This window comes from Vipera ursinii (genome assembly GCF_947247035.1).
Source record: "Vipera ursinii genome assembly, chromosome: 1".
Lineage (NCBI taxonomy): Eukaryota > Metazoa > Chordata > Lepidosauria > Squamata > Viperidae > Vipera > Vipera ursinii.
In genome coordinates this window covers 67,518,305-67,532,274 of record NC_139512.1, presented here as the reverse complement: position 1 = coordinate 67,532,274, position 13,970 = coordinate 67,518,305, and the positions used below count along the sequence as shown (strand labels likewise).

Here is a 13,970-nt window from a genome sequence, read left to right as displayed (position 1 = left end):
TCATTTACTTGGGGGAAAAAGGCATTCATTTGTTTAGGAATACACTCATGCTGGTTTCCTTGGGTGTCACTCTGAAGTTGTGCAATTTTCTAGAGAACTTCAAGTTTTAATGTTTTTTTGGTAAGAGCCTATAGAAATAACAAATTTTGCTTGGTAGTTAGCATGGGATATACCTTCCCATATTACATCACCACTGGCCAAAATGGTTGGAGTTACTTGAAGTTTATAATCCAGCCAAGCACATCTTGAATGTCACGAGTTCCCCATTCCACTTTAATTCATGTTTACTTGAAGTCATACATAGGCACCCTTGATGCAAACGATGTAGAGCTGGCCACGCCCACCCAGTAGGCCACACCCACCCTGGCCATATCCACCTGCCCCGCCCGAGGGCAACCACAATGCTGATGTGGCCCTCAATGAAATTGAGTTTGACACCCCTGGACTAGAAGTTCTAAAAGGTTCCTTCCAACTCTGTTATTCAGTTTCCTATATAAATTAAATGAGTGTTGCCAACTGTAACCTTGTATAGACACACATACCAACGTGGCACATAAGCAACCTTTTTTCCTTCCTTTGGCAACCTTGCACCTTCACTTGTTTTATATCAGATTTTGAAGAATGTGAAGTAGTGACTCTAAATATGCCATTAGCACAGTTCTTTTGCCAAGAACCTTTACCCCCAATGTTCTAATAAAGAATTCTTTCCTGGTCAGATATTCATGGAGATTATAAATACTTTCTTATTATCATAGCATTCAAAGTTCACTGTGTGTGCACAAATAGGTCACCAGTTTGTAATGAGGAACCTCTCCTTTGAATGGCTGCTTTCTGAATTTAACAAGAACATCTTGGCAAGATTAGGTAAGTGAAGATTTTACAGAATTCTGTTTCTACATACATAAGAAACAAATACGTGATGTATCTCTTCCTGGCACTGTTAAAGATATATTTTATTTATATTTTAAATCAAAGGTCATTCCTTGCTTTTTATAAGAGAAGAAAGAGAAGAAAAAGGGGATTTTCTTCAATAGAAACAAGAATTTATATGAGAGATGAGAGAAGAGTCTATTTAAATTGGAAAGTTTCAATCTTATTAAAATAAATCAATCATTTGCTGAAGTTGGGGGTAACATTAGAGAAAAAGAATTACAAACAGGATTATATTCATAAGCACACCAATGGGAACCTTATAAACCTTATAGCCACCCAGAAACACCTTGTAGGGGAGATGGGTGGCATAGAAATTGAATAAATAAGTAAAATATAATAAAAAAAATTCCAGGGAATACAAATTGAATGACATATGTGAGAAAACATCTTTCAACCATAAAGAATATACAAAGCTAAATGGTACACTATAAGCAATTAGGTAGACTTAGAAGCAGGAATTGGATCAGAGATTGTTCCATTGGTTTTGATATCCATATGCTAAAAATAGCTTATTAGCTACCTTTACCTTTATTCTGTATTTACCAAGATCAGAAGAGGACAACCAGCAGCAAAACGGATGGACTCAGTTGCAGTGATGATGAGTGCACCATTGGAAGATCCGAAAGACCAGGTAAGGGACAGATCATCATGGAGAAAATATATCAGTGTGGCAGGATCCAATATGTGTCCGTCACTGGGACTGGTTTTAGTCGTCTGAGCTTTCAAACTTGTGCTGGAGACCATCCTCAAGGAACTTCTGTCTTACCACATTCTTGAGAGAGAGGTCCCCTGAGGATGGGCTCCAGCATGAATCCGAAAGCTCGGAAGACAAAACTGAATGAAATCTAGTCCTGGTGACTGAAACAGATTGGATCCTGCAACATTATGCTGGGACACATATATTTATCTTCATTTGTGTATCAATGTAGTCGCAAAGAGTTGATAAAGTCCTGATAGCACATAATCAATAAACTTTTGCCAACTACCAATGCTATTTTTAATAAAAATAAAGGTAAAGGTAAAGGTTTCCCCGCACATGCGTGCTAGTCGTTTCCGACTCTAGGGGCCGGTGCTCATCTCCGTTTCAAAGCCGAAGAGCCAGCGCTTGTCCGAGGACGTCTCTGTGGTCATGTGGCCAGCATGACTAGACGCCAAAGGCGCACAGAACGCTGTTACCTTCCCACCGTAGTGGTCCCTATTTTTCTACTTGCATTTTTACGTGCTTTCGAACTGCTAGGTTGGCAGAAGCTGGGACGAGTAACAGGCGCTCACTCTGTTACGCGGCACTCGGGATTCGACCCGCCAAACTGCCAACATAAACATTAATATATAAGTATTTTGCTTACTCACAAAATTGCTTAGAATTGGCTTGTCCAGATTCTGCATTCCAGATTGTATAATTCCCAATCCATATGGACTTCTCTACAAGACCATGTCTGTTCCTGAATTTTTTATTGTTAATATAGCAGTTCAGAGATAGTGTCTTCATATCGATCACATGGTTCTTGGTAATGAAGTTAAAGAAATAAAAAGAGTCAAAAAGAGACATGTTTTCTATTACAATTTAGTTTGTTTTCAAATGAGAATGTTGAGTTTAATGGTTAGAGGTTGTCTTATTTAGTACCATTTAAAGCAGGGGTGTCAAATTGCCGGCCTGTGGGCCAGTTGTATCATGCAAATGCCATGCTCACACTTGCTCCCGTGATGCAAAAAAAGTCACGATACGTCATGACATGTTGCGTGACATGACGAGTTTGATACCCGTGATTTAAAGTGTTTGCTATGTACATGTTTATCATGATGACTTTTATGTATTTTATTTACTACTTGTTGTAATACCAAAATTCTTGGGTGTTTATGATAATAACTGCTCCCCCAAAAAACAGTACTTTCATTATTAAGTAATAAAACCTAAAGACCTTAATATCTTTATCCAACCTGGGTGTCTACAAAGGCTCTTTTGGTAGACATGATTAGCTGATAGGTCTACATTTCGTATTCACAAGAAACAATACTTTTCATCCAGAAAAAAAGAACATTACATCCAATGAAGTTTCCTTGATGTAAAGAGGAAAAAGCTCAAGAACTCAGGGAATTGGTAGCAAGTTGGGACATTTTATTCTATTGGAGTCATGTTGGAATATTTTTGTTTTTAGGCTACCATGGAGGAAGAAAACGTACAAGGAAAATTCAGGAAGTTGCAAGCACAACGTATGACCATGCAGAAGAAAACTTTCACTAATTGGTTGAATAATGTTTTCTCCAAACACCGTGTAGGTAGTTTTTGTAATGTTCTTCATATATGATTCCTTTAAACACCTCTTTGCTGATGTTAACAGATTCTTCTCCTTAACTTGATCAATCAACACAATCAGTGGTTCATGTATTATTTTTTAAACTATAATGTCAACAACAATACTCTGCAGAAAAGTCTTAGAAATAGAATGTCAGGCTTGTCCTAACTCAGACATTTAGGAAAGAAAGACCCACGACTACATTCTTTGAAGTGAAAAGTTATTTTATTAAAGTCAAGTGGTTACAGCATAAGGAAATCTGTATCTAAGTATTCCTGTGCAAACCTTACATTTTTCCCTTTCCCTGGCCCTCCCTGCCCCTTCGCTAGTTTCCAATCATATTTGTTTTTGATGTTTGGGAACAGCTTTGAAGTTTGGCTTCTCTTTGGTATAGTTGTGCATTCCATTCTCAAGCTCCATCATTGATTGGCCCATGCATTCTGGTTTGACACTTCTGGTTCCTATCACCCTGCATCCTCTTTCTCTGCCTATTCCCATGCCCTCTCTTCATTTCCCCAATTACCTCTCTCCTCCCTTGCATTTTATAGCATGATGCCAGCAAAGAGGAGTATGCTGAAGACGGCAGGCCTGACATAGAATTTTATTCATGTAATAAAGTATTTGAGTCTGCCTTTTTCTCTATAAAGGGACGCGGTGGCTCAGTGGGTTAGGACGCTGAGCCTGTCGATCAGAAGGTCGGCAGTTTGGCGGGTCGAATCCCGAGTGCCGCGTAACAGAGTGAGCGCCTGTTACTCGTCCCAGCTTCTGCCAACCTAGCAGTTCGAAAGCACGTAAAAATGCAAGTAGAAAAATAGGGACCACTACGGTGGGAAGGTAACAGCGCTCCGTGCGCCTTTGGCATCTAGTCATGCCAGCCACATGACCATGGAGACGTCCTCGGACAAGCGCTGGCTCTTCAGCTTTGAAACGGAGATGAGCACCGGCCCCTAGAGTCGGAAACGACTAGCACTCATGTGCGGGGGAACCTTTACCTTTACCTTTACCTTTTCTCTATAGGTCTCATCTGTTATGTCATAATAAAAGAGCATTGCCTCTCTCCTGCTTATTATTGAGCAGTCAAATAACTACTAGTCCAATATCAGCTTTATGTCATAATTTCCATAGGCAAAATAGCATTAAGAACATGGTACTATTGTTGTTGGCTTTATTTTTGACCCTTTAATTTTGTAGGCAAACATTAAGATTCAAGATCTCTACACTGAACTGAAAGATGGTATTTATCTCCTGCGTCTTTTGGAGCTACTATCTTCTGAACAACTTCCCAGGCCAAACAAAGGCAAGATGAGGGTTCATTTTTTGGAGAACAATAGCAAAGCCATTCAATTCCTCAAATCTAAGGTGAGGTACAAAGTTTGGAATTATAATAGGCACTAATCAAGTTTCAGCTGGGATGGGAGGGTGAAAAGCGTCAATTGAAGTGGCTCTATCTACTGACGAATTTCCACCCAGCCACCCCAACTAAAACTTTATCTTGTCAGTAAAAGATTATCCATCTCTGTAGAAAGTCTACAGCATAAGTAACCAAAGGTAGCACTTAAATTTTGGGGAGAGAGGAAGGTGAACAGTACAAAAATGTAAGATCACATACAATGTATATGAATTGAGTTATGGCTTGAGGGAATTTTGAGGTTTTATTTGTTTTCAAACTGAAAAAAGGCAGGAATTGTGTTGTGGGTTTTCAGTTAATATGCTCAGGGGTGGCTCTGTAGTTCCCAAAAGAGGACTTGAGGACAATATGCAGTCCTTGGATAAAAGTTGCACTCCTGATTGATATAACTGCTGATCTAAGACATTGCTCTATGATCAACTCAGGAAGTGATCTGTTAATTAGTGAAAGCGAGTCTCTAATATTTATTTATTTGTTTGTTTGTTTGTTTGTTTAATTATAAAATTTATTGGCAGCCTAACTTACCATAGGATAACTCTGGGCAGCTTACACTCATTAATATATAATATAATTAATTAATATTAATATTAATATTAATATATTATATTATATATATATATATATATATATATATATATATATATATATATATATATATATATATATATATATATATATATATATATATATATATTAATGAGAATAATATTATATTAATTCTTTGTTAGCAATTTTAAAAAAAATACACAAATATGAGCTGTCACCGGTGTGACTAATGCCTGTCGATGGCCTTCAAGATAGGCTGACACAGGAGATAAAGATTTGTCCCATGTTTGGGGCCTAGCAAGGTAATCTAAGAGTTAACAAGCATTTGTCATATATCTCCCCTTGCTTCTCTGCTAGCAAAGCGAGAGAGATCCTGTGGCTCAAGGTAAAAACAACTGCCTAATGTGCAATCAGCCCAGGTTTGAATCTCAGAAGGGTATGGCTGACTGATGAAAACTAATAAGTTTGAAATGCATATTAGTCTCCCTTAATTCTTTGTTAGCAATTTTTTTTAAAAAAAAGTTTACACAAATATGAGCTGTCACCGGTGTGACTAATGTCTGTCGATGGCCTTCAAGATAGGCTGACACAGGAGATAAAGATTTGTCCCATGTTTGGGGCCTATTTCAAATATGGGAGACCAAATTTCATTTATTTGGTTCACTATTTAGTTTATATTTCTTTGTTCTAGCAAAGTTTAATTAATTTAACAGGTTCTTGGGAGAAACTGTTGCAACCTGAAAACGTCTCGCACACCTAATATAAATCAATGTGCCTGTTTCTGACTTACTTTTACATTTCATCACAGCAGAACTTAACAAAGCTTTTGGCTGGAACACCACTGTATTTTTTTTCTTCCTCACTCTTTTCTGTTACATTTTGAGAATTAGGAAATAGGAAACTAATGTGTGACACTATCATAACATAAAGCAGGAGTTATCTCCATGCATATATGAGATAGTGAATGTCATTGTGCTCCCCACAAGTCCTCCCCACTTTTTTTTTTTTACAAATTTCTGAATTTGTCTCACCTGAAATGTTCAAAAACTTAGAAACTCAAATGGCCCAAGTATATTGCACTGTTCTTTACAAATTTCTTACTGAATGACTAGCCTTTGAGAACTGAGAGACATATCATTGACATTTGCATTGAGAGGGCATCATCAGGTGGCATCAAAGCATTCAAATCCATCATTAGTATGCCAAATTATTTTTCAGAGAAAGTGAGGAGCCACCTGGAAAGATGGATAATCTTTAGGAGCCTTAGTGTGGCAGCAGTGATATTCCTAGATGTGCCACATGATTTGGGCCAGTCTTGCTAGAAAAAGAAAAGCAAGAGTGGTACAGCTTTGGATCCAATGTGGATCTCCATCTCCTTTTTGTGATCACCAGAGAGGCTTGCTATTTTGCTACAGAAGAAACAGCACACTATTTTTTTCCCTAGATTTTCAGCAAAAAAAATTAAAAATATTGATCCCATCACCAAAATATTGTCAGTCTGGAAATCACACCCACACTCATTTTAATGGTACCATTATGTCACTGTTGCTGCCATTGGCTACCAAATAAAAGAAGCATTAGCATCATACTGAAGCTGCTCAGAAAGAACAATATTTCCCACCTCCACTTTCATGATAGTGGAGGGAAAATACCTAAAGAGCACTGTGAAAAACATAGTCACTCCTGGAAATAACTTGATTGCACATATCATCTTTGTCCAATTGCTGAAAACCATGCAAATTAGTCAGGAAGGATAGCAAAGATAGAGAAGAGTTTATCTCTCTGTTTTGTATGTTTTCCAAGAACTATTCCTAAATGTACTGATTGACTCATTTTTTTGATTCTTTTGTAAACACACTAATGATAAGAGCCTCTTGTGCATTCAGCAGGTACAGGTGAAGCTAATTGGGCCAGAAAACATAGTAGATGGAGACCAGATCCTCATCCTTGGATTAATGTGGATAATTATCCTCAGATTTCAAATTTCACTGATCAGTCTTGATAAGGTCAGATTGTAATTTAAAAGCTGCTCACTTTTTTCTTTCTGTTATCACTGTTAGCCTAATAATTCTCCAACTTTCTAAAGTTTGATATATCGTTTATGACTGAAAAGAAGCATAGAGATGATTGTACGGTCTGCAGGAAATTGTGTGAAACTGTTGTCGCACAATATTGGTGAAATGTTTAAGTCAATATTCTATGTATCTATAGAATCACCAAAATCATTCTCCAGTAATGGAAGGGTTAAAATTTGTCACTCTTGAGACTTCTGAACCCTAAGAGGAGTTGAGTGGATGCATAAAAAACCAATTCAATTTTATATTTACAGCTAACTATTAACCATACTAGAGGACCGTGATAGCTTAGTGTTTAAAGATGCTGGGCTTGTCAGCTGGAAAGTTGACAGCCCAGGTTTGAGACCTGAGCACCATGCAATGGGGTGAGGTCTTGTTACTTGCCCCAGCTCCTGCCTGCCTAGCAGTTTGAAAGCATGCAAATGTGAGTAGATAAATAGGTACCACTTTGGTAGGAAGATATCAGCACTCTGGGCACCTCATCGTATAATCATGCTGGCCATATGACCATGGACAACACTGGCTCCTTCAGCTAAGAAATAGAGATGAGCACCACCCTCTAGAGCTGGACACAACTGGACAATGGAAACCTTTAATTTTACCTTTATTAACCATACAGTTAACTATAATTTAAATCTGCATGTATTTCTGTTTCTGATTACTAAATCCTTAAATCTTTGGTTCTTTGTGGGGTTTTAGTTTTGCCAATTTAGATTTAGATTATCCTACGAATGCTTTTGCCTTGTTGACTTTCTAGGATGAATTTGGGTCTAGAGTTGATGCTCTCTCTTCCAATGAAGCTCTACTGGTTTGGTGTCAGTGTAAGACAGCCAGCTATTCTAATGTTAATGTGAAAGACTTTTCCAAAAGCTGGAATGATGGGCTAGCTTTCAATGCCCTCCTTCATGCTCATAGGTAAGGAAAAGTAGGAGTTCAATCTTTCCAAAGTATTCTGACATATGATTCATGTACAAGTGAGAAAGGTACTAAAAGTTAATAGAAAAAGAAGATTTTCATCTGGAAGGAATATAATTTTATTTATTTATTTTATTTATTTTATTGGATTTGTATACCGCCCTATTCCCGTAGGACTCAGGGCGGTTTACAGGGCAGTTAAAATCATGAATACAAAAAATTAAAAACAATTAAAACAATTAAATTAAATTCAAGCCCCAAGAGTAAATCTAAAACCCAGTTAAATTAACAACCCCACAGTCTGGACCAAACAGATCGAAGAGCCAAGTTTTCAGGTCCCGGCAAAATAAGCGAAGGTCGGGGGCAGTCCTAAGTTCTGTAGTTGGTTCCATGGGGCAGGCGGACCCACAGAGAACGCCCTTCCCCTGGAAATAACCCACCGGCATTCATTAACCGGTGGTACCCTGAGAAGGCGCTCCCTGTGGGGGCGCACAGGACGATGGGAAGATGATGCCGGGCAGCAGGTGTTCCCTTAGATAGTCCGGACCCAAACCATTTAGGGCTTTATAGGTCATTCCCAGCACCTTGAATCTCACCCAGAGGGCAACCGGAAGCCAATGTAGCTCACGGAGAAGAGGTGTTACACGGGAGTATCAGGAAGCTCCCATCAAAACTCGCGCGGCTGAATTCTGCACCAGTTGAAGCCTTTGGGTGGTCCTCAAGGGCAGCCCCATGTAGAGGGCATTGCAGTAGTCTAACCGGGAGGTCACGAGCGCATGAGTGACTGTACGTAGAGCATCTCAGTCCAGATAGGGACGCAACTGGCGCACCAGGTGAATCTGGGCAAAAGCCCCCCTGGTCACGGCTCCTATATGATCTTCCAAACTGAGCCGTGAATCCAGGAGGATGCCCAAGTTGCGAGCCCTATCAACGGGTGGTAATACCTCATCCCCTATTGTTAATGAAGCAATTTAGCAAATTGTCTGTGGTAGGGAGAATGCAGATAGGACAACTTTATTTTTGTTGCCTCTTTCTCTCTTGTATACTATTAGAATCCATTATTTTAATGGATTGTATTATACTGTACAATATATACTACATATATTCTGTAACATTAGAATCCAGAATCACCCTGAAAATATAAATAGCCAGAGGTTCAAGACAGATACTGTATAGGAAACATTTCTTATTTATTGCTGAATTATGAAACCTGTTAGAGCAAGTTGTAGCAAGATAAGAAACAGAATAATGTCATAAAGGATAAACTATCACTTGCTACGTTCAAAATCCAGGGAAGCATCTTCTGCGATGAGTCATTGGTGACTCACAAGAATCAGGGACAATTATCTCTTGCTTGTGGTTTTTGCACATGTATCTGTGCAGGTGCCATTATAAGGAAAGAGAATCATGAATCCATGTGGAACACCCATTTTAAACAAGGGAGATTTTTTTTTATTATGCTCAGAAAAAAATACTAAAATGGAAATTTTTACAATGCTGCTTCAGAAGACACAAATCACAGCATTTCCATATCTTCTAGAAGGCAAGTTAAGTTTTATTGTTGTATTGTTTTTTCACTCTTATGGACCTCTCCAAATATGCTGGACCATGTAAGAAACAATATTTGTTTTACTCCTGCACATTTAGAAGTTTTCATAATTTTTGAACTATAATTTATTTAAAGATAAATACAAATATATAGTTTGCTCACAAATTATTTCAAATTATTGCATCTTATCTCTTTAAAGTCAGATGCAGAAAATGACATGTGTTACTCCATGTCATTCAACAAACTGTTTCTATGTTTTATAAAGCAAATCCATATTATTCTCAGCTTCTGAGGGGAATTTAAAAACTTTAACTTGGGGTGGATGGCACACTAATAAGTTATGAAATTTTTCATCAGTTATTGAAAAAATTACTTTAAGTCATAAACCTATTACAAACTTGAACTACACGGGTATCGACAAATTGCACCAGAGCAACTCTAGAAAATGTACTTGTATGGTGATACCATGGATTCTTATTTTAAAGTACCTAATCCAGTTACTGAAGAAAGATATATTCAGTTTTTCCTCCATCAATGTTGTATTACATTACCTCTGACACCGGTATCAATAGCCTATTTAAAACTGTAGTAAATTTCTAAAAATCCTAAGGGGAAAAATGCATTTTCTAAACATAATCTTGCTCATGTATTTTATTTGTTTTTATTTATGATCTTTTCAGGCCTGATCTTATACAATACAGCTCTCTGCGGCATGACCAGCCCATAATTAATCTAAATAATGCCTTCACTGTGGCGGAGAAGCACCTGGGAATCTTAAAGTTGTTGGATGCTGAAGATGTGGCAGTGCCTTTTCCAGATGAAAGATCCATCATGACCTATGTGTCATTCTACTACCATTACTTTTCCAGGCAGAAGCAGGGTCAAACAGTCCAGAAGAGGCTTGCTAAAGTCAGTGTATTGCTGTTTTGGTAATTAGCATTCTTAATGTCTGGTATGTCTTAAGTAAATAATTTCTTTGGCCCAAATAGAATGTGGACTCAGTCTTTATCTATGGAATACAGTTTTCCATTGTCAAAAAAAAATGTCTAAGGAAGTACAGAGGCTGTTAAGATGAAACTCAGCTGAACTCCTATAACATGGTAACAATTTGGAACTGATAGGTTATGGCTTCTCAGGACCTTGAGGATGGAGCACATATCCTATGCCCTGACTTAAAGAAGACATTTGTAGTCAAGCTTTTCATTCATCTAGAAGTGGTATAAATATGAACAGTTACACGTTATTTTAATCACTATTTGCATTTTCCTCTGGGTAACTCAGCAGCAATACAGTCAGGGCTTTTTTGTCATAGAACGCTCAGAATGGAGTTCCAGCACCTTTTTTGGATGAAACCTTGTAGGGTAGGCAAGGCGGGTTGTATGACATGTGTGAGTTCCGGCACCTTTTTCTTTTACAAAAAAAGCACTGAATACAGTGATCATTTTATCTGAACGCAATCCATATAATCATCCATATTGCAACTGGATGTTTTCTTCTTTATATCCAAGAGAAGTTCTGGAAGAAAATTTGGATCAGAACTGTGTTGAATGTATATTACTGTAAAGATGGTCCTGGTCCAATTAACGATTGCTGATTTTAGCTGAATACTTAATACTCTGAGATTCCATGATGAATTGTTCATGGAATATGTAACTTTCTTTTAAAGACTCTTGGTTGGAAATCTGGCTTTACTGAGTAGAATTCTACTAACTAGGAATAATGGGGAAATGTTGTGTTTGATCTTTCTGCAGATCATGTTCTGCCTGAAGGAGACAGATGACTTGAAATTCCAGTATGAACACATGATCCTTGAACTCTTGAAATGGATAAAGCTCAAAGTGACAGAACTGAATGACCATTCCTTCCCCAATTCTCTGGAGAAAATGTGCTTCCTCGTGAATAACTTTAAGGTCTTCCGCACAGTGGAGAAACCTCCCAAATACCGTGAGAAGGGAATAATTGAAGTCAATTTCTTCCACATACGGACCAAACAGCAAGTCAACAATCAGCGTGCTTATGTTCCCCCTGAAGGAAGAAATTTAAGAGATCTGGAAAAAGAATGGACTGCTTTGGAGAAAGCAGAGGACAGTCGAGGAAAAGCAATACAGCAGGAGCTGTTAAGACTTGAGAGAGTTGAGCAACAGGTCAAGAAGTTTCTGAAGAAAGCAGTCATTCGTGAGGCCTATTTGAGGAACATGAGAGAGATAATCCAAAAGCAGGGTGATTGGCAACCTGACGATATAGAACAACTTCAGGCAGGCACTAGGAAACTAGAGGCGATTGAAGCAGATATGCTTCCCCAAGACCAACGCTTCAAAGCCTTGTCTACAATGGCTGCCGAAATCATGCAGGAGAACTATCAGGACAATGACTTGATTGCCAATAAGTGAGTAGGATGCCTTCAGATTGGGGCAGTAGTCAGAACTGGTGTTGGAGAGAATGAAAAGCACATCACAAGAGTTTGCTTAGCATGAATTAATGCAACTTCCATCTTTGGAAAGAGTAAATTCAACTGATCATATTATATTTTATTTTGTATTCTTCCAAAAACAAAAATGTTAGGACAGATGATAAAGACACAAAAATAAAGGGCAATCCCAATAGCAAAACATCTTGGTGAGTGATACAAGAAAGAATAAAATATGCACAAGCTGCTAATGTAATGCAAGCGTTTACAATTTCAAAATTGCAGTCTAATAGGTCTACAAAGGGATGAGGGTCTTTGTGTGTGTATCAATTTACACAATTCTTTCTAATCTTATTTGCATATGCTATATATCTTATTCGATGGGTGCTGAATTATGTAGATTTCTTTGTCTTGCCTTAATGTAGCCTATGCTTTTCTGTGGATTCCCATGCTTCTACTCTAAATATATTTGTGTGAATTTCTGTACATTTTTCTTTGCTCCCCCTGCTCTTTCTTTTTCTTTTTCTTTCTTTTGTTGCACACATTTCTTCTCCTCATCTTCTTTTCTTCTCAGCCTGAATCAGTGATGGGATTCAAATATGTGAACAACCAGTTCTCTGTGTGGATGCCACTTCCGGAAGTCCATTCTGGGCCTGGGCAACAAAAAATGAGCTACCAGTTCTGCCAAAGTGGTGCAAACTGGCTGAATCCCACCACTGGCCTGAATCCTAAAACCCTTTACTCAAACTAGGTTTGGATGCTTTGGTTGCTGGCTGTTTTCTGTGCTCTCAGCTTTGATTGCTTCTCACCTGAGCAGCTGCCAGAATTTAAAATTCCTCTGCACTTCCTAAGACAAATTTTGTCCTGGGCATCTTTTGTTTGTTTGCTTAGCCATTCTGTAGATCTCACCTGCAAAATACTTGGATCTCCTATTCCAACAGACACCATTTCCTCCTGATATACCCATACCGCCTGCCTGGAGGTCTTGACTTTTTTGAGTTGGATCATGGGCACAGTCCAACTAATTCATCTGCAATAAGTCCCAGAGGGTAAAAAAAAAGAGAAAAAGAAATCTCCACACTGACTGTTGTGAGGCTCTCCTTCCACATTGTTCAACAATTCACTTTTTTCACATTCACAAATTTTTCACAAAATTCAGAGTTGCTAATGAACATTATAATTTGAAGTTGCATTTTCCCATTGGATTAAACCTCACATTTCCCCATAGCAGCTAACATTGTAAATAAGGTGTATGGAAATATATCATGTTATGACATCAGAATATGGGGTAACTTGAATTGCCCATTAGTGAAGTCTTGTATAACACATTTTTTTTCTTCTTTTTGCTCTCTTCACAGGCAAATGGACATCATTCAGCAATGGCAAGATCTCTGGGGCCATCTCCAAAGACAAAAAGTCACTATGGGAAAGATGCAGGAAGTGCTAGTCCTTTTGAGGAATATTGATACCATTATGGAAGAACTTAAAGGAGTGCAGGTATATTGAGTTATTCATTCTAAAGGTAGATCTTGGTGAATGTGGTCTTTAATGGACAAGCAATGCTTCCTATTTCTAGCCTATGGAAAAAGAATGAATAAGGATATTTTATGCAGAGGGGGTATTTGGAATGAGAATTTGAATTTAAGCCATAGATTGTAACTACTCATAAAAATCTATTCACATGACTTTGTGGAGGGTTTGTCTCCATTAAATTAGAAGATTGTATGTTGAAAACCAATGATACGTAGGAAGGAATGTTGTGCAAATGTAGCAAGCACTGTTAATTAGTTTGCTTTTTTCTGTGACAAAGCCTGGCATATATAAAGCCTTTTGAGGCAGACAA

General features: G+C 38.1%; 1 protein-coding gene across 1 annotated transcript in view; it reads left to right on the top strand.

Moving 5' to 3' along the window:
* Positions 1-3,095: 3,095 nt before the first annotated feature.
* Positions 3,096-13,970, top strand: part of SPTBN5 (spectrin beta, non-erythrocytic 5) — a gene marked incomplete at both ends in the record, with an annotated part of 118,472 nt that continues 107,597 nt past the window's right edge. Inside the window, 7 exons of the mRNA XM_083355348.1 lie at positions 3,096-3,206; positions 4,419-4,586; positions 7,071-7,187; positions 8,014-8,171; positions 10,401-10,629; positions 11,472-12,106; positions 13,486-13,624. Of these exons, the coding sequence (XP_083211474.1) occupies positions 3,096-3,206; positions 4,419-4,586; positions 7,071-7,187; positions 8,014-8,171; positions 10,401-10,629; positions 11,472-12,106; positions 13,486-13,624 (1,557 nt within the window). The remainder of the gene's footprint in view (positions 3,207-4,418; positions 4,587-7,070; positions 7,188-8,013; positions 8,172-10,400; positions 10,630-11,471; positions 12,107-13,485; positions 13,625-13,970) is intronic.